We start from the raw sequence: 26,071 nt of genomic DNA, 5'->3' as shown, positions 1-26,071 counted from the left end.
GTTGTGGAATATATTTCACCTGCCAAACAAAATATTTGCTAATGAAGGCTAATGATAAGCCACTTTCACATAAACCCTGAATTAGAGTATAACAGCAGTATTATTAATGAGATCTAGAGACATCTAGTGGAGTGTAATAGCACCTGCAGCTTAGGGCTTGGGTCTCGATTCAATCCGTATTGCTGAAGTACAGCACTATAGTGCGTTTGAAATTTCTAGGTCATTTCCGATTGAGTCGACCAATGCAGTGTTTACTGTGAAAGCAGTCCGCTAACTCGGGAACACTGGCTTTAAATTTCTATTACACTGCATGGCAGCTCTTCAGTACTATATATTGAATTGAATCCCTGGTATGAAACATTACCCAGCAATTAGCTTATTAGTAACAAATACTATACTGTTGGGTCTCGATTATATCCTTATTGCAGAGTTTCAGCGCTATAGCTGAAATTTAAAGGTAATTTCCGATTGAGCCGACATATGGAGCGTTCACAGTGAATGCAGTCCCCGCTAATGTAGGAACATTGCCTTTAAATGTCAATCAAACTATAACACAGATTTTCAGCACTATGGTTTGAATCAAGCCCAATTGACTTGATAGTAAAAACATGCTGGTGGTAAGCTGTTTTTTTTTTTACTAGATAGGTTATAGATACACCCATTCTTCCATTCTCCCAGTATTTGACACAAACACTTCCAGCTGGTCAGGTCTGTGTTGGAGGATCAGCTCGGGTTTCATAATCACCAGATAGATTTCTCATGAAGGCTGGACTGGTGCATGTGCTGTCCAGGGTTGGGGTCAATTCCACAAATTCAATTCTAATTCAATTCTCTATCCCTGTAAATTCCCATTTCATTTCATTCAAATTCCCAGTCAGCCTTTGAATTCAGAGATAATTCAATTCCTCTGAATTCCAATGTTAGGTCAATTCCGATAATTCAATATTATCCCCAACAACTCAACAAATTCCAATTCGAATTCCATTCCATCAGGCTGATTATATCACTGTTCAGACAGCCTAGCTATACTGGAATACAGGTTGAAATGATTAAAAACAAATCATTAACTAGTAAATATACGATTTCAATTCAACTCCAAAGATTAAATGTTTTTACAATAAGAATTTAATTCAACGTAAATTCTCCACTTCATGAGCGAATTCAAGAATTTAATTTCAAATTTGGCTGCAACCCTATCACTACACTTTGAAAGCTACTTTGCCACTTAGGGTCAATGTAACGCCCCCACCCCCTCCTCCTGAGTCGTCTTTCCCTTGAGTCTTTATCTCAAATGGGGCCTCGAGGTTTAAAGGTTAGATAAAAACGCTACAAGGTTCATAGAAAATGAATTGACTCCATCCATTCATCAGTGTCCACATATAACGTCCCTTTCCTTCTATAAAGGCTATCATTTCCGTGAGACAATGCAAATGACTGGGATCACACTGTTCAGATCGCTTTGTCAGTGTCATTTCCAATGTCCAGAGTTAACTGGCTAGAAGGTGTCATAGAAACCCCTTTCCTTTTCCAAAAGAGATTTATAGTTTTTCAAGCACTCCAGAAATGTATAGTATTGGACACAAATCTCCCAATGAGAATTAACAATACGTATATTATTTTATTTGCATGTTACATGGTGATAAACACAATTGTACCAGGAAGATACTGTGTTTCAAGCGTTCTCCAAAAAGATTACTCATCGACATCTCAATCCACATTCAAATACAGAACACTGAATTCAAACAAATGTATTTTGTGTTGAAAATTTTTCTTGTATACCTCTTTACACACCATTTTTAGAAACCAATCGCAAAACAACGTTACCATAAATCAAAGGAAATAGAAAAACGGGACATTGCTGTGTAATGATTGTATAATTGTCTAGGAATTCCATTCTTGTGACAAAGGGAAGTACAAATGTGACATTCCTCTGTGTCCTACAGTGGGTAATTATCAACAAAGTGAATTTAGGGATAGACTCAGCTTAAATATATTCTAAAAACATTTTATATACAGGTGAGATAAATCATAAGATGGTGGGTTACACATGTAACCATAGCTTAGTGGGATGGATAGACATGTGGCCAACGTACATGACTGGTGATTCATGCCGCATGTATCTCTTTCAATGGCTTAAAACAAGCCAAAGTAACTCAACAGGGTGTGCACACACACACACAAGCCCATTTTATACAGCGATGGGATGCAATGTTCATTATTAGTAAGAATCTAGGTAGACACATCAGTCCCAAGGTCTTAGTCACAAGGGATCAGGGGCTGTATATACAGGCAGGGTACAGTGCAGTCAGGTGAGATCCCTCCTCTTGGGAAAGACTTCAGCTAAACGTCTGATGGCTCACTGGCTGAGGAGACTGTCAATCAGTGCAAGACCGGCCCACTGCTTTCCCCAGTGCTTTAGCTTTGCCAGGCAGACAGGTACAGTACCATACTATAGTCCACATGCCTTTCCATTCAGACATGTAAAAACACTTCCCATCAAATTATAATACATACCCCTTTATTGAAGTGAACAGACAGATTATTCATTTCTTAATCAGATTATTTTGTTAATAAACTATCGTCCAGAGGCAGGATGTACAGTAGGCCTAGCGTTCATTGTTTTATGAGTAATTGAAAATACAGAGATGACACACAGATAGATTCTCAGTATAGCACTTAGGCTAACATACAGCAAGTCTGCTTTTTTTTTTTACAAAGAACTCAGACTGCTTAGATGGACAACTACCTTACAGTCATAGTTCCAAAGCAGTATGAATTCAGTGGAGGTTTTTAACGATGATGAGATTTCAGAGAGCATTACTTACATTACAGGTTGGTTTTGTGAACACACTGACTTGACAAATAGCAGTAGACAATGTCATCAAGAGACCTATCTGTTTTGTTGGCCTTTGTTGTAATTTTGGCATTCCGCTCACGGTCACTCTCCATGAGCTTTCATTATAGAAACCAAATACATCTATGTACCCTACTCAAAGACAAAAAAATTACAATTTAGTTAAAAAGGTACAATAAATGTACGAACTTGACCTTATTAAACCCTTTTAAAAACATTGATCTCTAGTGGTCTTTATTTGCATGGTGCAAAGGGCTGCTGCCATGGAACACTACAAGTTAATTATCAACAAATTACAGACCTATTTAGAAACATTGACATATTAAATTTGTCTTTATATATAAGGACATTGGATTCAAGTATATACACCATTATTGGAAATGATTTAAAATAAATCCATAAATTATGAATTTCCATATGTCATTATGAAAACACACATACAGAAAAGAAACGCACATCATTCATGTCTATCCAAATTCCAGCAGTATAACTGTGGTAGCTCAAAATTAAATGGAGAACGATGACAAGATAAAAGCTAATATGGCAGGCCATTTCTGAAGCTAAATACAGTTTGCCCTAGAGAAACTGAACAGCATATAGTTGACTTGTAATCATACAAACAACATACGCTGCAACAATAATTACTATTTTTCTTGTTACAGTGGAGGAACAAGTTATTTTTATCATATAGAGAAATACTTTTTTTTAAATTATATACAGTAACGCATCAATATTACCTAGGTTTTGTTTGAAGAAGGTCCTGAAAGTAGGTCTTCTTTTTCGACATAAAGAATGAATACACATTTCAAGCGTTTCTATGAGGGTTTGCAAAGAGTAGTTCACCAAAGCATACCTCATGCTAGTCCACAGTTATTGAGCATCCTCATCCTTTGATGCATCCAAAAATGAGGCAGTTAATTTAGAGGCAACTAGCCATGTATCTAATGTAGCTGAGGCTATTTGCACCCGGTTATGATCACTTTACTATTGAAATGAAGTATACCAAATATAACATTGCATGTTCTACTGTTTTTCTGTAATGTTGACTGGACTGTGTTGGCTTTGACATAATGTGTATTATAAACAGTTTAAAATCTGTTGTTTTGTTTTATATTTTTAAATTTCGATTTTTGGACAGACATTGGCATATTATTTAAGCAATAAGGCACGAGGGGGTGTGGTATATGGCCGTTATACAACGGCTAAGGGCTGTTCTTACGCGCCGTTCTTAAGCGGAGTGCCTGGATACAGCCCTTAGCCGTGATATATTGGCCATATATCACAAACCCCGAGGTGCCTTATTGCTATTATAAACTGGTTACCAACGTAATTAGAGAAGTAGAAATACATGTTTTGTCATACCCATGGTATACGGTCTGATATACCACGGCTGTCAGCCAATCAGGATTCAGGGCTCGAATCACCCAGTTCATAATGTCTGATAATGCACTGGTTAAAATGCCCTTTTCGTTTAACAATACAGTAAAATGCCATTAGGAAAGGAACAGTAACTTGAATGTCTCAGTGCTTCTCGCAGATATCCATGATTGTTGTACTTGACCTGAAATCCCTGCCATTTGGAGGTTTAGACTTACGTATTCATTTGGACAAAATACAATGAACCACACCCCAACCGAAACAAGAGTAATGACAGCAGAAAAGCAAGACTTCAGCATGTTAAAATGGCAATAAATGTTTCTTAGAAAAAGCAGTGTTTGTTCCATTGTCTCCATTTCATATTTTTTTGTTACTAAAACTTAATAAGCCCATTCTATCTTCTTATTATCTAGTTTGGTGCATCGGAGCACGTCAGGATTTTTGTTACATTACGCAAACAGTCTCAATGTAATAACTGGGTAGGTAATAACAATGGTAGGTTGGTGGTGTTATTAACACTTGAAGAGAAGGCAGGTGATGGAGGCCAGGAGGAGCCACAGTGACTGGGATAGGCAGGCGGAGCCGTTTTTGTCTCGGCCCGTACCAGGTCCTGGAGAGAGAGAGAAGGAGGGAGGGAAGGAGGGAGGTTAAAGACTAACATATTAGTTTTGTTGATGTTTAATTTAATATATGTTACTTCTGTGTGATGTAATAATGTGTAAATGTATAAACTGTTATGCCCGACAGGTCCCTGTCTGAGTATCGGTACTATTGCTGACACTACAGGAATTCATTTGTGTGCAGTGAGTGACATCTGGTGGTCAGACCATGTAACACACCATTTTTTAGGCCCACATCTAAATGTAATGGGCCTAGAATTTGTAACATTGTCTAATGTGTCTAATTTCAGAGACATTTAACTAAGAGATTTTGGGGGACTGCATATTATTCCAAAGTCACTTACTATAGAGGAAGAGACTAGCATTTTGGATCCCAAGTTTGTTGGTTGCAACACATGTGTAGTTGCCATAGTCCTCCTCTGTAACGTTGGAGATCATCAGGACAGTTGTGGTCCCTACGATCTGGATGCTGATTCCCTGGGCGTTGGATAGCCTGGACAAAACGCCACATCATGTTAGGCATTATGACACACTATGCATAAAACTCGGGACATCTGATTTGTCTACCACTTTTGTCTTTAGAATACATACAGTAAGTAGTCAGCTCGTTTCAAAGAATTAACAAAGGTTCACACAGTTCCTCTCATATATTTACATACAAATAATGAATTATGATAACATTGGTTTACCTTATCATAGAGTCTATTGACATTGAGTAGACACAACAGTACACTCTTTCCTTGACATAGACTGACCAGGTGAAAGCTATGACCCCTTGTTGATGTCACCTGTTAAATCCATACAATCAGTGTAGATGACGGGGAGGAGACAGGTTAAAGAAGGATTTTTAAGCCTTGAGACAATTGAGACATGGATTGTGTGCAAGTGTCTTTCAAAGTGCGAATGGGAAAGACAAAAGATTTAAGTGCCTTTGAACGGGGTATGGTAGTAAGGGCCAGGCGCACCAGTTTGTGTCAAGAACTGCAACGCTGCTGGGCTTTTTACGGTCAACAGTTTCCCGTGTGTATCAACAATAGTCCACCACCCAAAGGACATCCTACCAACTTGACACAACTGTGGGAAGCATGGGCCAGCATCCCCGTGGAACGCTTTCGACACCTTGTAGAGTCCATGCCCCGACGAATTGATGCTGTTCTCAGGGCAAAAGGGGGTGCAACTCAATATTAGGAAGGTGTTCTTAATGTTTGGTATACTCCGTGTATAATACATTGTAGAGGCACACAAGGTAATGTATGAAGGGCTTCAAACTGATCCCACCTTTAACATTTTAAAGTGCTAGGATAGCTGAGACTGATTTAAGGGGGCTGTGGGTTTGTGCTGACACGGTAGTAAAAAACATTTGCATAAAAAGGAAAGTGAGTGCACATCATGAGACAGCATAATCTGATGGCGGGGAAACAGAAAGTTGAGAAAGTGCTGAGATCCTCCTAGAGGGACACATTGGGTGGGACCATTCACATCACCAGTGATGATAAGGCCAATGAACACACGTGGTTCATGTCATGGAAAATTACATTAGACCGAAATATCAAACTTGGGCCAGGTGACTCCTAGATACTAAAGGCACTATGGGATTTCAGAGCAAATGCATGCAGTTAGATGATTGTGTTCGGTTCTAGCAGCACATCTTGGTCTCATAAACTATACGTAACATAGTGGTAACAAATTAGTATGATATTACGTTTGGTATGGTTACATAAGACAGAAACTTACTTAAGGCAAAAACGAAAGGAGGGAGGGTGGGTGGTTGTTCGGGGTGGATGGATTGGCATATAACGCAAATGTCTAGCAATCCAAAGGTTGCTTGTTGAAATCTCGCCATGGACAAATTCAGCATTTTAGCTAAATAGCAACTTTGCAACTACTTACTACTTTTTAGCTACTTTGCAACAACTTAGCATGTTAACTAACCCTTCCCCGAACCCTTTAACCTAACTCCTAACCTTAACCTTAACTTTAAACCTTAAGCCTAACCCCTAGCCTAGCTAACGTTAGTCACAACAAATTGGAATTTGTAACATATCATACTAAATGGAGGGAGACAGATGTACGTTTACAATGTTACGTCTTCCCCTGAGTCCCGGTTGAGGAGCATGGAATACAACATTTCCAGCTATGGTCAGGTCATAAGCAACTGTGTGAAGTCTGAAGCATCCAGGGAAGGGATCCAAATAATACCTAGTTCATTGCACCATCATCTTCCACTGGTAGATGGCAGCACATGTCTTTTCAATTACATATTCTCTTTAAGAAGCCACAACCATTTTTTAACAGAAGGACAGATTTGATTCATGTACTGAAATGGGGCAAAAGGTACAGAAACTGGTTTGAACGGGAATTTGTCAAACAATCAGGCAGACACACCTCATTCGCCGCCTCTCGAGTTGGCATGTGGGTGCATCTAAAGTAGGCTATTACAGGAAACGGTGAGTGACAGAAGTAGGATGTCTACAGGCTGTTGATAAAGGAAATCAACAAGACATTGTACGTGGCAGGGAAAATGGAAAATGTTGTCAAGTGGTTGTGACAGCAACTCATGTTGATGGGGAGAAACAAAAACGCTTCCCCATATTCAACATTGTGGGAATATCAGGTTCTGTGAAGAGCACTCTACCATTGTTTCAGTTCCCAATGAGTGAGTACAGTGTTCAGTCTGGGTTAACCAGGCTATATTGTACCACCCTCCTCTTCCCTGAAGACTTTCATGCGGCATAGTTCAGGGGAGGTGCCAGAACGCGGGATGTAATCAGAAACTAGAGAGACTAATAGTGGACCGGGAGGTTCCAGATCAAAAGACCAAGCAGCAGCAACAGTAATGAGCCTCAGAATCCCCAGTAGAGGATTAGGAGAAGCGGGTCAGTCTTGGGAAATGCTAATTGCTGCAGTATCAATAAGCACTAGAGGATTCCTATACATCAGATGCCACTGGGAGATGGTGTTGTGACGAGATTGTGTGGAGGTAGGTGAAGGAGTCAAGCGCAGGAGAGCAGAGATGTCTGAGATGCGTATTTAATAGGCAAGTCCCATAAACATACAGGTCAGGTACAATACCAAAACAAACGCTCTTAACAACAGAGAAAACCAGTTACTCACGGAAGGAGGGAAACAAAAAACAACGCTCCTAAACTTATACACACTATGTATAATACGTGAGAACCAATAAGGCACAACCTTAGCGAAAAACATCACCATGAACAATCCCGCACAAACCTAGGCAGGCAAACAGGGGTAATTATACAAACAGAAATTAAGGCAAATGAAAAACAGGTGTGAAAGAACCACAGACAAAACAAACGGAAAAGGAAAAAGGGATCGGTGATGACTAGTAGGCTGGCGACGCCGACTGCCGAGCGCCGCCCGAACAGGGAGAGTAACCACCTTTGGTGGAAGTCGTGACAGTACCCCCCCGATGCGCGGCTCCTGCAGCGCGCCGATGCCGGCCTCGAGGACGACCCGGAGGACGAGGCACAGGGCAATCCGGATGGAGGCGGTGAAACTCCCTCAGCATAGATGGGTCTAATACGTCCTCCACCGGCACCCAGCATCTCTCCTCCGGGCCGTACCCCTCCCAATCCACGAGGTACTGAAGGCCCCCCACCCGATGCCTCGAGTCCAGTATGGACCGAACTGCATACGCCGTGGCCCCCTCAATGTCCGGGGGGGGCGGAGGGACCTCCGGCACCTCAGCTTCTTGAAGCGGACCAGCCACCACCGGCCTGAGGAGAGACACATGAAACGAGGGGTTAATACGGTAATAAGGGGGGAGCAGTAACCTATAACACACCTCGTTTATTCTCCTCAGGACTTTAAATGGCCCCACAAACCACGGACCCAGCTTCCGGCAGGGCAGGCGGAGGGGCAGGTTTCGGGTCGAGAGCCAGACTCGGTCCCCCGGTGCGAACACCGGGGCCTCGCTGCGGTGGCGGTCAGCGCTTGCCTTCTGCCGCCCTTCGGCCCGTTTAAGGTACCCGTGGACGACCTCCCAGGTCTCCCTCGAGTGCATCACCCAATCGTCCACCACAGGAACCTTGGTCTGGCTCTGATGCCATGGTGCCAGGACCGGCTGATAACCCAGCACACACTGGAAGGGCGACAGGTTCGTAGAGGAGTGGCGGAGTGAGTTCTGGGCCATCTCTGCCCATGGGATGAATTTCGCCCACTCCCCTGGCCGGTCCTGGCAATATGACCGCAGAAACCTACCCACATCCTGGTTCACTCTCTCCACCTGCCCATTACTCTCGGGGTGAAAACCCGAGGTAAGGCTAACCGAGACCCCCAGACGTTCCATGAACGCCACCACACCCTGGATGTGAACTGGAGACCCCGATCAGAAACTATGTCCTCGGGCACCCTGTAGTGCTGTAAGACGTGCGTAAACAGGGCCTCCGCAGGCTGTAGGGCCGTAGAGAGACCGGGCAAAGGGAGGAGACGACAGGACTTAGAAAACCAATCCACAATGACCAGGATCGTGGTGTTGCCCTGTGACGGAGGCAGATCGGTCAGGAAGTCCACCGACAGGTGTGACCAAGGCCGCTGTGGAACGGGAAGGGGTTGTAACTTCCCTCTGGGCAGGTGCCTAGGAGCCTTGCACTGAGTGCACACCGAGCAGGAGGACACATAAACCCTCACGTCCTTGGTGGACCACTAGTACTTCCCACTAAGACATCGCACCGTCCTACCGATGCCTTCCCTGTAGCTCAGTTGGTAGAGCGAGGTGTTTGCAACGCCAGGGTTGTGGGTTCGATTCCCACGGGGGGCCAGCAGAGGAAAAAAAAATGTATGATATGAAATGTATGCATTCACTACTGTAAGTTGCTCTGGATAAGAGCGTCTGCTAAATGACTAAAATGTAAATGATGTGTGAGCCCACCAGATCAACCTGTCACGAACCTCACGTGGAACATACACCCGTCCAGCTGGACACTGTGATGGAGTAGGCTCTACACGCGACGCCCGCTCAATGTCCAGTGCCACCAGACAAAAGGCCGGAAGTATGGAAGTATGGGAGTATGGGAGTAGGATCGATGGACCGCTCCTCCGTATCATACAGTCGGGACAGTGCGTCTGCCTTAGTGTTCTGGGAACCTGGTCTATATGATATAGTAAATCTAAATCGGGTGAAAAACATAGCCCACCTTACCTGGTGACGGTTCAGTCACCTCCTGGATGTACTCCAGATTATGGTGGCCAGTCCAGATGAGAATAGGGTGTTTAGTCCCCTCAAGCCAATGTCTCCACATCTTCAGAGCTTTGACAACAGCCAACAACTCCCGGTTTCGCACCGGGGGCTCAGCTTCCTCGAAAAGAAAGCACAGGGGCGGAGCTTCAGTGGCGTACCCGAGTGTTGTGAAAGCATGGCTCCAATCCCAGCCTTGGACGCGTCCACTATGAATGCCAAAGAGGGATCTGGATGAGCCAGCACGGGAGCTGAGGTAAACAGAGCCTTCAGGCGACCAAAAGCTCTGTCCGCCTCAGCCGACCACCGCAGACTCACCGGTCCCCCTTTCAGTAGTGACGTAATGGGAGCAGCCACCTGCCCAAAACCCTGGATAAACCTCCAGTAGTAGTTGGCAAAGCCTAAAAACCGCTGCACCTCCTTTACCGTGGTTGGAGTCGGCCAAATACGCACGGCTGCAATGCGGTCACACTCCATCACCAACTCTGTTGTGGAAATGCGATACCCTAGGAAGGAGACAGCCTGTTTGAAGAACAAGCATTTCTCAGCCTTGACGTACAGGTCATGCTCCAACAGCCGCCCAAGTACCTTGCGCACCAGAGACACATGCGCGGCGCGTGTAGCGGAATAGACCAGAATGTCATCGATATATACCACCACACCCTGCCCGTGCAGGTCCCTGAGAATCTCGTCTACAAAGGATTGGAAGACTGCTGGAGCATTCTTCAACCCGTACGGCATGACAAGGTACTCATAATGGCCGGATGTGGTACTAAACGCTGTCTTCCACTCATCTCCCTCCCGGATACGCACCAAGTTCTACGCGCTCCTAAGCTCCAGTTTCGTGAAGAAGCGTGCCCCGTGAAATGACTCAATCGCCATGGCGATAAGGGGTAGCGGGTAACTGTACCCCACCGTGATGGAATTTAGACCTCTATAGTCAATGCACGGATGCAGACCTCTCTCCTTCTTTTTCACAAAAAAGAAACTCGAGGAGGCAGGTGATGTGGAGGGCCGAATGTACCCCTGCCCCAGAGATTCAGAGACATATGTCTCCATAGCCACCGTCTCCTCCTGTGACAGGGTATACACGTGACTCCTGGGAAGTGCATCAGGAGATTTATCGCACAATCCCCTCGTCGATGAGGTGGTAATTGGGTCGCGAAGAAGGCGATAGCCAAATCGACATATTCTGAGGGAATGCGCACGGTGGAGATTTGGTCTGGACTCTCCACCGTCGTTGCACCAATGGAAAGCCCTACACACCTGCCTGAGCACTCCTCTGACCACCCCTTTAGAGCCCTCTGTTGCCACGAAATCTTAGGATTGTGACAGGCCAACCAGGGGATCCCCAGCACCACCGGAAACGCAGGAGAATCAATGAGGAGGAGACTGATTCTCTCCTCATGACCCTCCTGCGTAACCATGCCCAGTGGAGCCGTGGCCTCCCTGACTAGCCCTGACCCTAATGGTCGGCTATCTAAGGCGTGCACTGGGAAGGGTTTATCAATCTGAACAAGGGGGATCCCTAAACTATGCGCAACACCGCGGTCAATAAAATTCCCTGCTGCGCCTGAATCGACTAGTGCCTTATGCCAGGAATGAGGGGAAAACCCAGGAAAAGAAATCAACACATACATGTGACCAACAGGGGACTCTGGGTGAGCCTGGTGCCGACACACCTGGGGTGTCCGAGCAGTGCTCGGCCTGGCGTCTCGACTCCCAGAATAGCCCCACCAGCACCGGTCAGCAGTGTGCCCTCTACGACCACAGCTGGTACAGGAAAGGGCTCCTCCTCCGGTCGCCCTCGCTGCAGCCCCTCCTAGCTCCATGGGCGTTGGAGCGGAGGGGCTGGGGGATGAAACTGACAGGACCCGATCCGGACGTCCGCGGTTCGCCAGCAAGTTGTCCAGCCGAATGGACATGTCTACCAGCTGGTCCAAGGTGAGGGTGGTGTCTCGACATGCTAGCTCCCTACGGATGTCCTTGCGCAAACTGCACCTATAGTGATCGATCAGGGCCCTGTCGTTCCATCCCGAGCCGGCGGCCAAGGTCCGGAACTCTAGGGCGAAGTCCTGTGCGCACCTCATCTCCTGCCTTATATGGAACAGCCGTTCACCCGCCGCTCGGCCTCAGGTGGGTGGTCGAACTCTGGGTAGTGGTCCCTCGCCGAGTCTGGATCGTTCCACACCGCATTGGCCCACTCCAGGGCTTTGCCTGAGAGGCAGGAGATGAGGGCGTTCACGCTTTCACCTCCTAAAGGAACCGGGTGAACGGTTTCCAGGTATAGCTCCATCTGGAGTAAGAACCCCTGGCACCCGGTCGCCGTCCCATCGTACTCCCTCGGGAGCGCGAGCTGAATTCCACTTGGACCAGGCGACGAAGGAGAGGGTTGTGGGACTGGTTGGAGTGTGGCTGGTGGAGGTGTAGGAAGGTCACCTCTCTCCTATCTTTCCATCGTCGCCATCACCTGTTCCATTGCGGTCCCCAGACGGTGTAATACTGCCATGTGGTGTTGGACGCGCTCCTCCATCAAGAACTGGTGTGGGATTCTGTGACGAGATTGTGTAGAGGTAGGTGAAGGAGTCAAGCGCAGGAGAGCAGAGATGTCCGAGATGCGTATTTAATAGGCAAGTCCCATAAACATACAGGTCAGGTACAATACCAAAACAAACGCTCTTAACAATAGAGAAAACCAGTTACTCACGGAAGGAGGGAAACAAAAAACAACGCTCCTAAACTTATACACACTATGTATAATACGTGAGAACCAATAAGGCACAACCTTAGCGAACAACATCACCATGAACAATCCCGCACAAACCTAGGCAGGCAAACAGGGGTAATTATACAAACAGAAATTAAGGCAAATGAAAAACAGGTGTGAAAGAACCACAGACAAAACAAACGGAAAAGGAAAAAGGGATCGGTGATGGCTAGTAGGCCGGTGACGCCGACCGCCGAGCGCCGCCCGAACAGGGAGAGGAACCACCTTCGGTGGAAGTCGTGACAGGTGTGGAGATCTCAGTGGTAAAGTAGTTCAAACGTAACAGCAGCGGTGGGCAGTCATGACGAGGTCAGTGCTGGTAAGGTTAAAGGGAATTACAGAAAACAAGTTGAGGAACAGGCCTCTTGCAAAGTGGAAGTAAATATGCTTGATAAGGTGCACTAAGTTAATCGTTAAAGACAAAACATAAAATCTACTGGCCGAGCATTATTTGAAATGATGGTATTGTATTACATCAAGGAAGTCGTTGAAGGAGATAAATTAATAACATGCAGAGGTAAAGGAAAGGCACTTAAAGGTATTAGAGTTTGAATTCAACGTTTGGCAGATGTTTTCTGACCTGAAAGGTAATCTAATGTGACGACTCATGCCATTGGCTGTGTAGATCCAGCTATATTACTCAACCCCAAATGAAAAGATAAGCAGAGCAAATCTGGAAATTATATGGTGCTTATCTTTTCCATTCATTTTCGATTGTGGCATATAGCTGGATCCACAAAAACAGATGGCCTGAGATATGGATTTATATCAAGAAATAACCAAGCCAGGAATTCAGGGGAACAAAACAACTACAGTAACATTGTAACCGGCAAGGTTTCACGGTTCCTTGATGTGTACAGGCTGTGTGCTCTGGCCACACCCATAGTCACTTACTGGTTTGAGTGGGTATGTCTGAAGGAAACCATCTTGACTGTAATGTTGTGGTCAGAAATGTTCGTAACCAAGAAACTCTTTGTAATTTAAAAGACTACTTTTCTCAACTCCATACAAGTGAGAACATTCACAAAGACTTGTTTAAGGGATATTGTATTGATTTTCAATACATTTTTCCTCTGTGGACTATTGGTTCTGTAATGTTTAGAAGGCTTGGTTATTTGGATTTTGGATTGTGGTTTGATCCTGTATGCTAGCTGATTCATTAGTGAATATACACAATTCTTTACTACCCAAAACATTTTGACAAGAAGGTATACTCTCCCTTCTAATCAAAACATTTCCCATTCATGTACAGTAGTGCTAGTGCCTTACAGTCCATTCACAAAACGATCTGTCGTGCGGGGGAAATATGTTAAGAGCCCTGACGCTCTGTCTAAACATTAATAACCCTTGTGATGTAGTTTTGGAAATGTTTAATACTCAACTTAATTATCATCCCAAAACAATTTCACAAATGATACACTTACACAGAGGTATTTTGCGTAGCATATTTACAGTACCTGAACTACGACACTTCCGGAGCTAATGGACACCCAGGAGGGAACCCACATTTTTTTTGTCTCGAAGCTGTTTTAAAAAAACTCTGTGGAAATCCGTGATAAAACAGCTAACAGTAAGTCACTGGCGTAACGCAGTTTCTCTGGGCCCCCCTGTAAGGTTGCGCTATAATAATCAAATGTGTCAGCCAGACAGCCACTCACAAAGTAGACTACCGATTGCTGTCCATGGTGCTGAAATTGCAACATGTCTATGCGGCTGCATGCCTATCGAATCGATGATAGGCTTTCTATGGAGCCAGGGCACACCTTTGCTTTAGCTAATGGATAAATGTTTAATGGTAGGCCTATTTTGGTCATCATTTTCTCAAGGTTAAGCCTAACATGTCGCAATGCTGCCATTTTAAGACTGCTGGCCAGTGGAAATAATGTAATTACTTGTTCAGTAATTAAAGTTGGAAATTCAAACATTGCAGATTGTCAAATACATTTTAGATACAACAGAATACTAATCAGCTGCCAATAGATTTTTTGGAATATACAACTGTCCCGCATAGGGTATCTGAACCGCCATCGCGCTCTCTTCCTGTTGTTGTGCGTAAAACCAGTCTATTAATGTCAAATAATACATTGTCTACCCTCAAAACACTCGCTTACTAGGGATTGTTTCATTATGCAGTGTACTATCTATAGCTGCAATGAGGAAAAAAGTAGTCGGTTTGAGGATAAATTCAGCCACTATTTGTTGTTGAACTCAGTGGGTTTTGTCTGGCTAATAGCCTACATAAAATGGGCTGCAATATTCAAAATTAAATCCAACTTGAGAGACTCACCTGGTCTCCTGAAGTCCTCCTTTTTTGTGTGCAAATGTTTTCACTACGGCCTCTAGGTCCAGGTTGCGGCCCGACTGTTTTCTATACAGAGTATTGCCACCCCAAATAGTCTTTCCTGAGACACAGTGCAATGTACACTGAGTGTACAAAACATTATGAACACCTTCCTAATATTGAGTTGCACCCCCCACCTTTATCCCTCAGAACAGCCTCAATTCATTGGGGCATGGACTCTACAAGTTGTCGAAAGCGTTCCACAGGGATGTTGGCCCATGTTGACTCCAAAGCTTCCCACAGTTGTGTCAAGTTGGCTGGATGTCCTTTGAGTGGTGGACCATTCTTGATACACACGGGAGTGTGTGAAAAGACCCAGCAGCGTTGCAGTTCTGGACACAAACCGGTGCGCCTGCCACCTACTACCATACCCCATTCAAAGGCACTTAAAGTAAATCTTTAGTCTTGCCCATTCACCCTCTGAATGGCATACATACACAATCCATGTCCCAATTGTCTCAAGGCTTAAAAATCTTCTTTAACCTGTCTCCTACCCTTCCTCTACACTGATTGAAGTGGATTTGACAAGTGACATCAATAAGTGATCATAGCTTTCACCTTGATTCACCTGGTCAGTCTATGTCAATGAAAGAGCAGGTGTTCATAATGTTTTGTACACTCAGTGTATGTCCATTGTGCTGCACACAATTTAAACTTAGTCTTGAATGACGCATGCGAAGATATACCAGAGATAAGGGACTGTTAATATTGCAACCACACAACTCAAATGACGGTTCACCAGTATGAACAAAAATTTTTTTTTTGTTCAAGGCCCTCGAGCCCTGCATCTTATAATTTATTGGCTGTCCAGTGTCCAGACGACCTGTCCCAGAGCTTCCTATGCAATTAATCTCTTTCCATGATGTGTTGAGAATTAAGGAGAATGAGAGGCTCAATTAAAGATGTTGCAGAACTGCTGTATTTGTGCCCAAGAACACTAAGGTAACCTGCCTAAATGACTACCGACCCATAGCACTCCCGTCTGTAGCCATGAAATGCTTTGAAAGGCTGGTCATGGCTCACATCAACACTATTATCCCAGAAACCCTAGACCCACTCCAATTCGCATACCGCACCAACAGATCCACAGATGTTGCAATCTCTATTGCACTCCACACTGCCCTTTCCCACCTGGACAAAAGGAACACATATGTGAGAATTCTATTCATTGACTACAGTTCAACACCATAGTACCCTCAAAGCTCATAACTAAGCTAAGGACCCTGGGACTAAACTACTCCCTCTGCAACTGGATCATGGACTTCCTAATGGGCTGCCCCCCAGGTGGTAAGGGTAAGCAACAACACATCCGCCACGCTAATCCTCAACACGGGGGCCCCTCAGGGGTGCGTGCTCAGTCATCTCCTGTACTCCTTGTTCACTCATGACTGCACGGCCAGGCACGACTCCAACACCATCATTAAGTTTGCTGATGACAACAGTGGTATCACCGACAACGATGAGACAGCCTTGGTATCACCGACAGCGGTGAGACAGCCTATAGGGAGGAGGTCAGAGACCTAACCGTGTGGTGCAAGGACAACAACCTCTCCCTCAACATGATCAAGACAAAGGAGATGATTGTGGACTACAGGAAAAGGAGGACCGAGGACGCCCCCATTCTCATCGACGGGGCTGCAGTGGAGTGGGTTGAGCGCTTCAAGTTCCTTGGCGTCCACATCACCAACAAACTAACATGGTCCAAGCACACCAAGACAGTCATGAAGAGGGCACGACAAAACCTATTCCCCCTCGGGAGACTGAAAAGATTTGTCATGGGTCCTCAGGTCCTCAAAAGGTTTTACAGCTGCACCATCGAGAGTATCCTGACGGGTTACCTGGTTGGCTTCCAACCACAAGGCACTACAGAGGGTAGTGCGTACGGCCCAGTACATCTTCCTGCCATCCAGGACCTCTATACCAGGCGGTGTCAGAGGAAGGCCCTAAAAATTGTCAAAGACCCCAGCCACCCTAGTCATAGACTGTTCTCTCTGTTACCGCACGGCAAGCGGTACTGGAGTGCCAAATCTAGGTCCAATAGGCTTCTAAACAGCTTCTACCCCCAAGCCATAAGACACCTGAACAGCTAATCAAATGGCTACCCAGACTATTTGCATTGCCCCCCCCCCCCACGCTGCTGCTACTCTCTGTTATTATCTATGCATAGCTACTTTAATAACTCTACCTACATGTACATAATTACCTGAATTACCTCGACACCAGTGACCCCCACACATTGACTCTGTACCGGTACCCCCTGTATATAGCCCTATAGCCCCGCTATTGTTATTTACTGCTGCTCTTCAATTATTTGTTATTCTTATTTCTTACTTTTTTTGTTGGTATTTTCTTAAAACCGCATTGTTGGTTAAGGGCTTGTAAGTAAGCATTTCACTGTAAGGTCTACACCGGTTGTATCGGCGCATGTGACAAATTAAATGTGACCAGAAAGCACCATTCCCTTCTGCCCAGTTTCCCTGATGTTTCTACAGCAATCAAGCTGTTTTTACCATCCCTGTAACTGTCGCTTCTGTGGAGAGATCATTTTCTAATCTAAAACTCATAAAGAACTACCTAAGAACCATTAGGCTCTCGTCTGATATGAGCTTTTGGACACAGTAAGCTCCACTCATTGCACTGGTGCTGTCGTAGGCTTGACCATGGCATTTGTTTGCTGATACCCCCTAATACTTTCAATCAGTTTGTTATTTTTCAAGACCTGGGGTACTTTTTCAGTCACATTCCTGAAGCCCAAGAAACAAACACTTAGTATCCTAGTACATACGGAAATAAAAGAAAAAGTATTTATTACATTTAAAAAAATTGACATCAATGACAGGTGTAAGGGCCCCCAAAGCTCATGGTCCCCGCATTTCAGGGGCTGCAGGGGTGTCCGGTACACCGGTGCAGTAAGTGCATCTTTTGCATTTGTAAAAAAAAAAATTGGGATGATAATTAAGTTGAGTGTTAAAGATTTCCAAATACGTATCGCAATCAAGGATCAATTGTTTCTAGATAAAGTGTTTCACACTTGACCAAATCACCTCAGCAAATCAAAAGGGACGTGGAATGATTGGAGTCAGAATGGCAAAGTGCTGACTGAACCCGTTTTATAAAATAATGGTAGTGAACAATTTAAATATCTGAACAATCATCAATTATATACTGAAAACCTAGACTACTTTTGCAATAAAATAGCAGACAATACTTATACTAAAGTTGCTCCTCAGTTTGTAATTTTTTGTATCACAATCATCGAGCTTACAAAGACTGTTAAGTGTGAACATTACCATAAACACTTTCACTTTTCGGCTTTGCACAGCCGCTGAATATGTTACAGTGAAGCAATCTGAGAGGTTATTACATGAAAAGTGTTAAGATGAAAGGAACATGGTTGCCATTGCTTAGTGATCACATACGGATTTCCACCTACGGTTCTCCTCTATAAGTGTCCTCTCTGTCATAGGTGTGAAATTGGTCCCCTGGACAACTTTTACATTTTCATATGACATGCAGTGCAGGCTGGTGGGAGGAGCTATAGGAGGACGGGCTCATTGTAATGGCTGGAATTAATGGAATGTAGTCAAACGTGGTTTCCATATGTTTGATACCATTCCATTTATTCCATAAAAATGTGCCCGGGCCTCCTATAGATTCTCCCACCAGCCTCCTCTGATAATAGGGTAGGCTCTTCCCCCATTATAACCAAAGGACATGTATTAAAGGGGCAATCTGGGAATGAAACAACCACAAAACGCTTACCTCTTGTCATCTCTGTACCACTCAAACTCTGGTTTGGGCACTGCGGCCGCATCACACTGAAGAACCCCCATATGGCCCACCTGGGTTTCAGAGCTCTTGGCATTCTCGATGGCGGGAGGATCTAAGGATTCAATCACAACAGTTCATCTGGTTCTATTGCTTTCATCAATTAATGAAAGACACATCATGGATCTCAATGTAGTAAAAACAACTGGCCAGGAGAAACAGGAGTCCCCCCCCCAAAAAGTGACTTACAGTTGACGACAACATTGACGTATTTGACGTCCGGTGTGGCCACGTCATTGCTGGCTTTGCATTCGTAGCGGCCTGCCTGGTTCCTCATGATCCCTGATATATCCAGGTACTCCTCCCCATCTAGAGAATCCGCTGTGGGGAAACACAGAGAGAGAGAAAGAAAGGGTGAATGGAGGACATAGGGAAAAAAGGATAGCTTCCAGGAATAGCGGAACAATGATGTTCAACGGGGCTCTGAATCCGTCATTACTTTCAATAAGCCTGATTAGCAAATGAATGTTGGACCAAATGTTTGAATGCAGCATCACATGGACATACCTGAAACAGCAGTTCCCTTAGTCACGTATGTCTCCTGAGTTTCTCTCATTGAGCCTATCTAGGAGTGATCAGGATGAGGAGAATGACAAGCATGCGGATAAGACTGACTCTGCAGTGCTGTCTTGGGTTGATTAGATACCCAGTACAATTGCTACATACAGTACCAAGGGATAGCATTGACGAAGGCACCATGGGGTAACATTGACGAAGGTACCATGGGGTAACGTTGACGAAGGTACCATGGGGTAACATTGACGAAGGTACCATGGGGTAACATTGACGAAGGTACCATGGGGTAACGTTGACGAAGGTACCATGGGGTAACATTGACGAAGGTACCATGGGGTAACATTGACGAAGGTACCATGGGGTAACATTGACGAAGGTACCATTAGGTAACATTGACGAAGGTACCATGGGGTAACATTGACGAAGGTACCATTGGGTAACATTGACGAAGGTACCATGGGGTAACATTGACTAAAGCTGTTCACAAACAAAACAAGAGTGTACTGTATCAACATTTCTCTTGGCCTTTCTAAATGGATATTGATTGACAGGAACAATAGCCTGCAGTGAATGCATGAAGACTCCTGAGACCTGTTTAACCTTATAACTAACATGTTTTTTTCCAAGCCCTGTAAATGTGTGGAAGACAGAGACAGTTTCTGAGTAAAAACCCCCCCAAAAAAACAGCTAAACCTCCAAATGCCACCGAACCCAACTAAATAAAACAATGAGCACTGCGCAACTGAGCTGACACTCAGGGAGCAAGGTCTTCTACCCGTGAAATGAAGTAACAACCCTGGGATGTCGATATGGAAGACTGTTCCTTTCTTATTAGAGACACTCAAGTTATTCTTATAGATTTGTTTGTGGCTAAATCCAAAATGTAAGCATATCGAACAACCTCAATTTCAAGTCTCAAACTGCATAGCGACAGCATTCACAGCCGCATGCCCAATGTATCAAGCTCTTTCTGTGCCATGCCCATAGAATTAGAATATATTTGATAGGATCTCTATGGTTACGCTTATGTTTGGTAGGATTGTCTGGTGTAGTTCAATGCTTATGAAAAGAGCACTCAGATCAAAGGGTCCTCCTAGCATGGCCACTGCAGCCATATCAAACACACTCATCGTGGACAATGGATGCCATGATTGGAAAATTAGGTTTGAAATCAGTTGCCATGGAAATGTATTGTGGCTGCTTGATCGTTTTATCATTAAGGCAGTTGGACTTCACCTGAATAGATATTTCTTGAGGGGCTAGAGAGAGAAGATGATGACTTAGCTACGATCTACAGTACGGTAGCTTACTTACAGTAGCTATCTAGGTAACACTTTATTTGGATAGTCCATTTGTAGTCCCTCTACAGACTTTCAGTAACATTTCTACTGCCTACTAACCCTTACCCAAGCTCTAACCCTAACCCTTACCCTAAACTTTATTCCAACCCTACCCATAACAAGCAGCTTTCCACCTACAGATCTACAGACTATCCAAATAAAGTGTGACCAAAATGATCAATTCTAATAATAAAATCAACTTCTTTATACAAGTGAACTGGAAATATTAAGTCAATAACTCAGCAGGGTCCAGAAACAACTGTGTCATGAATATGACCAGATTTATTGCTTAATTAATGATTCTATTAAATCAACAAATGTCCCCCAGGAGGCTAGAGCAGCCTCATGATCAACACTGTTCTCTCTTTACATACACTTCAAGTACTAACTCTCAGAAAGAAAGTAATTATGAGAAATAGGCTTACCTTCACCAGGAAAGAACCTGTTTCTATAGCTATTCAATCTCTGTGTGGATTCAGCAGGTATAAATCACTGCTTTCCATGGGCCCCATGGGGAATGGAAAAGTGATTGATTTGGAGCGTGCACATTAAAAATCACATGATGGCAAAGCCATACAACTCTATGCTAATCGAGTGAGTGAGTGAGAAACCCAATGAGGTGGGAGAGAATAGAGTGCACATTTCTTACTTCACATAACTTCTTATTTCACATAGATTGTCAGAGCAATAAATCAGTTTGAGTTGTGTGAAAAAAGAGATGAATGAGAGAGAGAGTGTAAAGAAAGAGAGGAATTCCAAATCACAGACATAAATAGTTTGTGTGGGTGTGTGTGTTTTTGTATGTGGCTGTGTGTGAACTGTAGAAAATGGAAGATCGATGTGTCTGTGTGTGTGTGTGTGTGTGTGTGTGTGTGTGTGTGTGTGTGTGTGTGTGTGTGTGTGTGCGTGCGTGCCTGCAAGAGTGTTAGAGAGTGTGTCTATGCCTGTATCCTGGTCTGACTGGGTGTAAGACATGAATAGGTGTTCTCTACCATTCTCCCCCTAAAGTCCTGGGCTCATTCAGTTGAAAACAAAGCCGATGATCTTCACTTGACGCAGACAGAGACCCCTAGGAGAACTGTCCAAAACCATCCTGTTGAGTGGCTAGCTCTGCCTAGCATTGCCAAACAGCCCCCTTCACATCAGCTTATTGTGAATACAGGTGAAAGTTTAAGGTCCAAGTCATGGCATTCGGCAGCACACTCCTCCAGCTTGCTTTGAGCCCGGATGTACTTTAGATAGATAGATGTAGAGCCTATGTTGCTAAGCTGCAAACGCATGATAAGCTATGACAACTAAATAAACTATTTATTCTTCAACCATTTATAATGAACAGTGTTTATTATGAAAACGGAACTTAAAAACTTCACTATGAAAATGGCACTTAAAATTCTACTTTGATGAAAAGCTCAATTTTGCCGGTGCCATGTTATAATTTATTGTGTTGACTGTGCGCCAGCAACACTGAAAGACAATGAATATAATTATTTTCCAACATATTCTAGTTCTGAATAAAAGGCGCACGACCCTAGGGCCATCTAGTACCAGGATTTGGGAGCAACATAACAGTGCAGTGGTCTGTGCGCCTCACACTCATAAATGTGTGGTGAAAAGTTATTTGCATTGAACTGCGTTACTTTGGGTTTGTTTCAACAATTGTATTTCCTTAAATTCTTGGGAAAGCAACTACATTATGGTGAAGGCTAACCACAACAGTGACGGAGAGGGCTTCTAACTACAGGGGGCTGCTGAGGGGAGACAGCTACTAATAATGTCTGGAATGGTGTGAATGGAATAGTATCAAGCACATCCATGTGTTGGATACCATCCCATTTATTCCAGCCATTACTATGAGCTTTCCTCCCCAATTAAGTTGCCACCAACCTCCTGTGCTCCCAACCCACTACCACCTCCCCACTACTCTCTCACACACACACACACACACACACACACACACACACACACACACACACACACACACACACACACACACACACACACACACACACACACACACACACACACACACACTGTGCCAGGAGGGAGCTGAGAGCCAGCAGCAGCATATAACTCATCTCAGAATGAATCAGATGGGACTGGGTAGGTCAACTCTAATCCTGGTCACATTAGCATGGAATCACCAAAATTCCACTCACGTTTGAGCCTCGTACTGCAGCACAGAATGCCCACCTAGCAAAAAGAGCCCTTATATTTCTGATGACATTTTTCCTTGAATGGGGTAGTTCAAGTGTACGCGTCTGTTGGCAAGCCAGTATTTTGGAAAGACCTTTCGTAAGGGAACTAGAAGGCAGATTTGAGACACTATAGAGAGCAAAGCACAAGCCATCAGTGAGGAGAGACTCAGCATCACGTAGCGACACAACTGCAGTTGGGAACTAAATGCTCATTTGCATGTCCATGCATTATTCATGAGCATCATTTACCACTGTGCGAAATGTTACATTTATTTTGTGAATACTAATTTATGTTAAGCAGTTGATTTTGGGAGAACTTGGGGAGAACGGCACAAATGGCTCTGCAACATTTATTTGATTTTGTCTACACAACTTTCTAAGTGCTTCCAAATGGAAAAGGTTCGGCTTTATCTTTCTCAAACACATGGAGACAATCTTTTTGTCGGGCCATTGTCTGATTTAGATGATGAGGGGTCAATATATAATTAGCCCAGCCTGTTCTTTAAGACTCTTAGTGGGAAGATAATGAGCAAATGACTGTGCTAAATCACCAACCACCTTTCTCATTATTTTGGTCATATCAGCAGCTAGAGGGCCAACCACAATGAAAACAACCACATGCTTACATATACGGAGGTATTCAGGGAAACATTTTCACCTCAGCGAAAGACCACTCTTTGATAAACCTCAAAACCATTTTACAAATACCATTCCCATTTGTGCAGGCTTGCCGTATCATGCTGATCAGCGCATCAGATAAACAAATCAATTTTATTGAATCATAGACCGCACGTTATTCCAGCATGGCTTCTAATTTCCTGATTCTTTATGGATTGGTCAAATAGCATTGCCTTGGGACAAGGACACTCAGGTTATACTCCGGTTACATCACCCTTAGAACATCCCATGATGCACCACGTTGCGGTCACAAAGGCCTGGAGGGGAGCTGTGAGTGATGATGGGTGAGAGTCACACAACAACAAGTGTGGCTCTTCTTACTCAGTGTGGCTGGGTGGTGCGTATGGTGTGTGTGTGGTGTGTGTGTGGAGGGGTTAAACCTCCAGTGACAGTGGACAGGTCTGGGATCAGCTGCAGTGCCAGATGCGGAGCTCTCTCTCTGTGATCCCTGGGGGGAGCACTTAATCCCATTCTACGAGCAGCCCTCTACATGTTTCACACCCGCTGCCAGGGCTGAACCTGAGCCACCCTGACAAGGGCCTGTCACATCTCACAGGTCACAGCCTTCTCAGGGACAGCCTGAAGAATGTCAGCAAGGCACTGCCCGTTTCCTGCACGGTGGAGCAGTGGGGAGCAGTGAGCCCTCCATGAACATGCAAGTCAGGAACCTTGGGATTGTGAGCCTAGTTCTGGGAAGTGCTCTACTTCAATCTCAGGGCTGACAGAGGTGGGGACTCTGGAGTGTGTAGCATGCTGAGCTGTGGTGGACAGGGATGAGTGGTGTATTATTGAGACCTAGTCCAAGTCACTCATAGTATAGAGAATGGCAGGGACAGACTGGGACCAGAAATATGCCTGGGCATCTCTAACACCGGCCATTTTTTTCCCCTCGAGGCCCCCACACCGGCCCTTTTTTCCCCATTGAGTCCCCCACACCGGCCTTTTTTCCCCCATTGAGTCCCCCATCATTTAAAAAAAAAGTATGGTATTTGCAAAGTACACCACAAGATGCAAGCCAATTTGGCACAATTGCATGTGCAAGAATACGTCTGGATGTTGGGAGGGGCAAGCCATCATCCCTGCTTGTCCAGGTGTGTGAGTTCTCATCAGTAGAGCGGAGGATGATCCAGGCTATACCCCTGCAGCATTAAATTAGTGCCAAAAGGCATTATGTCAGGGGTGGGAACTTCAAATGCATATTTTAACATTAATTAACCGTGCTCGGCTCTTGAATTATCCAATGATGTGAGTGATCACACATTTAATGAGATCTCTTATTCTTATTTGCATACTTAAACATAGACCCCCCCTCCCCCGTCTATTTTTCCCTCAAAAAGCCATTTACCACCGATGTCTGTGAGTGGCTTTCCATAGCCCAAAGCGTGTAATATGAGGAGCACCAAAGGGCATGTATATTTCATACTTGTCTGACTTCTATTTTGGTGGTCCGGGAAGCTTGCACTGAAAGATTCCTTGCTTGACCAAGAATTCAACTTTTGTCGCAGCATTCTCAGTGTGGTGCCCTCCGCTCCCGCCTGTGACCTTTACAGATACACCTTAGAAATAAACACTGGTGGGGAGGAGACACACTGAGGCAGAGCACAGGCCCAGAACAAACAGACGCTGTGTGCCTTGCTCTATTGATCTCATCCCCACAAACAGACAGACAATCCAGCAATGTTCTGCTTACCAGTCAATATCAGGGACAACAACATCCCACGTCCTCAATGAATACAACTATTGGCATAAAATGCAATAGCTGACACTGCCTTCCTTCTAATCCCAATGTGTGTAAAACGTGGAAATCTCTCAAATATCTGAATAGACAGTACATAATATTGCTAGGCCTGCATTTTCCCTGTATCTGCATCTTTTCACGAGGGAAAAATAGGTGAAGGGCTAGAATTTGGGAGGGAGACAACAGACTAATGTCATGGTTTCTGTCGGGAACTCTGGAAAGCGAATAGTGGCGATCCCAGACCGTGCAGGGAAAGCTGAAATAGAAAATGACAGTTCTTTCATCCATCATTTTAAGTCATGTTACGAAACGTTGTGCTCTCTGTTATACTCTGCTAGAATAACGAAGAGGCACTCCTCTGACAAGTCAGAAAGAATAATATCAATCGTGACTATGATGGAAAAGGGGGGGGTCTCCTGCGTTTTTTTCATTTCTCCATCTACCCTTCCATTGCATCTGCTTAGAAGCAAACATTCCAATTATAAACCAATTATCTGCTTCGTAACAAACGATCAGGCAACAATACGACAGCTAAAAATGAGTGAGGAACCTCTGAATATCCCACCTCAGCCGACCTTGTTGAACAAAGTAGAACACTAATCGATGTAGACACCTCCAGG

General features: G+C 44.5%; 1 protein-coding gene across 3 annotated transcripts in view; it reads right to left on the bottom strand.

Moving 5' to 3' along the window:
• Window positions 1-4,593: 4,593 nt before the first annotated feature.
• LOC115206071 (limbic system-associated membrane protein-like) overlaps window positions 4,594-26,071 on the bottom strand; it is a 760,567-nt gene continuing 739,089 nt past the window's right edge. For all 3 annotated transcript variants that reach the window (XM_029772645.1, XM_029772644.1, XM_029772643.1), the window contains 4 exons: window positions 19,174-19,305; window positions 18,919-19,039; window positions 5,196-5,344; window positions 4,594-4,841 (listed from right to left, as the gene is read on the bottom strand). In XM_029772645.1, the coding sequence (XP_029628505.1) occupies window positions 4,744-4,841; window positions 5,196-5,344; window positions 18,919-19,039; window positions 19,174-19,305 (500 nt within the window). In that variant the 3' untranslated portion in view covers window positions 4,594-4,743. The remainder of the gene's footprint in view (window positions 4,842-5,195; window positions 5,345-18,918; window positions 19,040-19,173; window positions 19,306-26,071) is intronic.

The sequence above is a fragment of the Salmo trutta genome, chromosome 13, assembly GCF_901001165.1.
Source record: "Salmo trutta chromosome 13, fSalTru1.1, whole genome shotgun sequence".
NCBI lineage: Eukaryota > Metazoa > Chordata > Actinopteri > Salmoniformes > Salmonidae > Salmo > Salmo trutta.
Note: the sequence above shows the minus strand (reverse complement) of the source record. Positions and strands in the feature narration are given on the sequence as shown.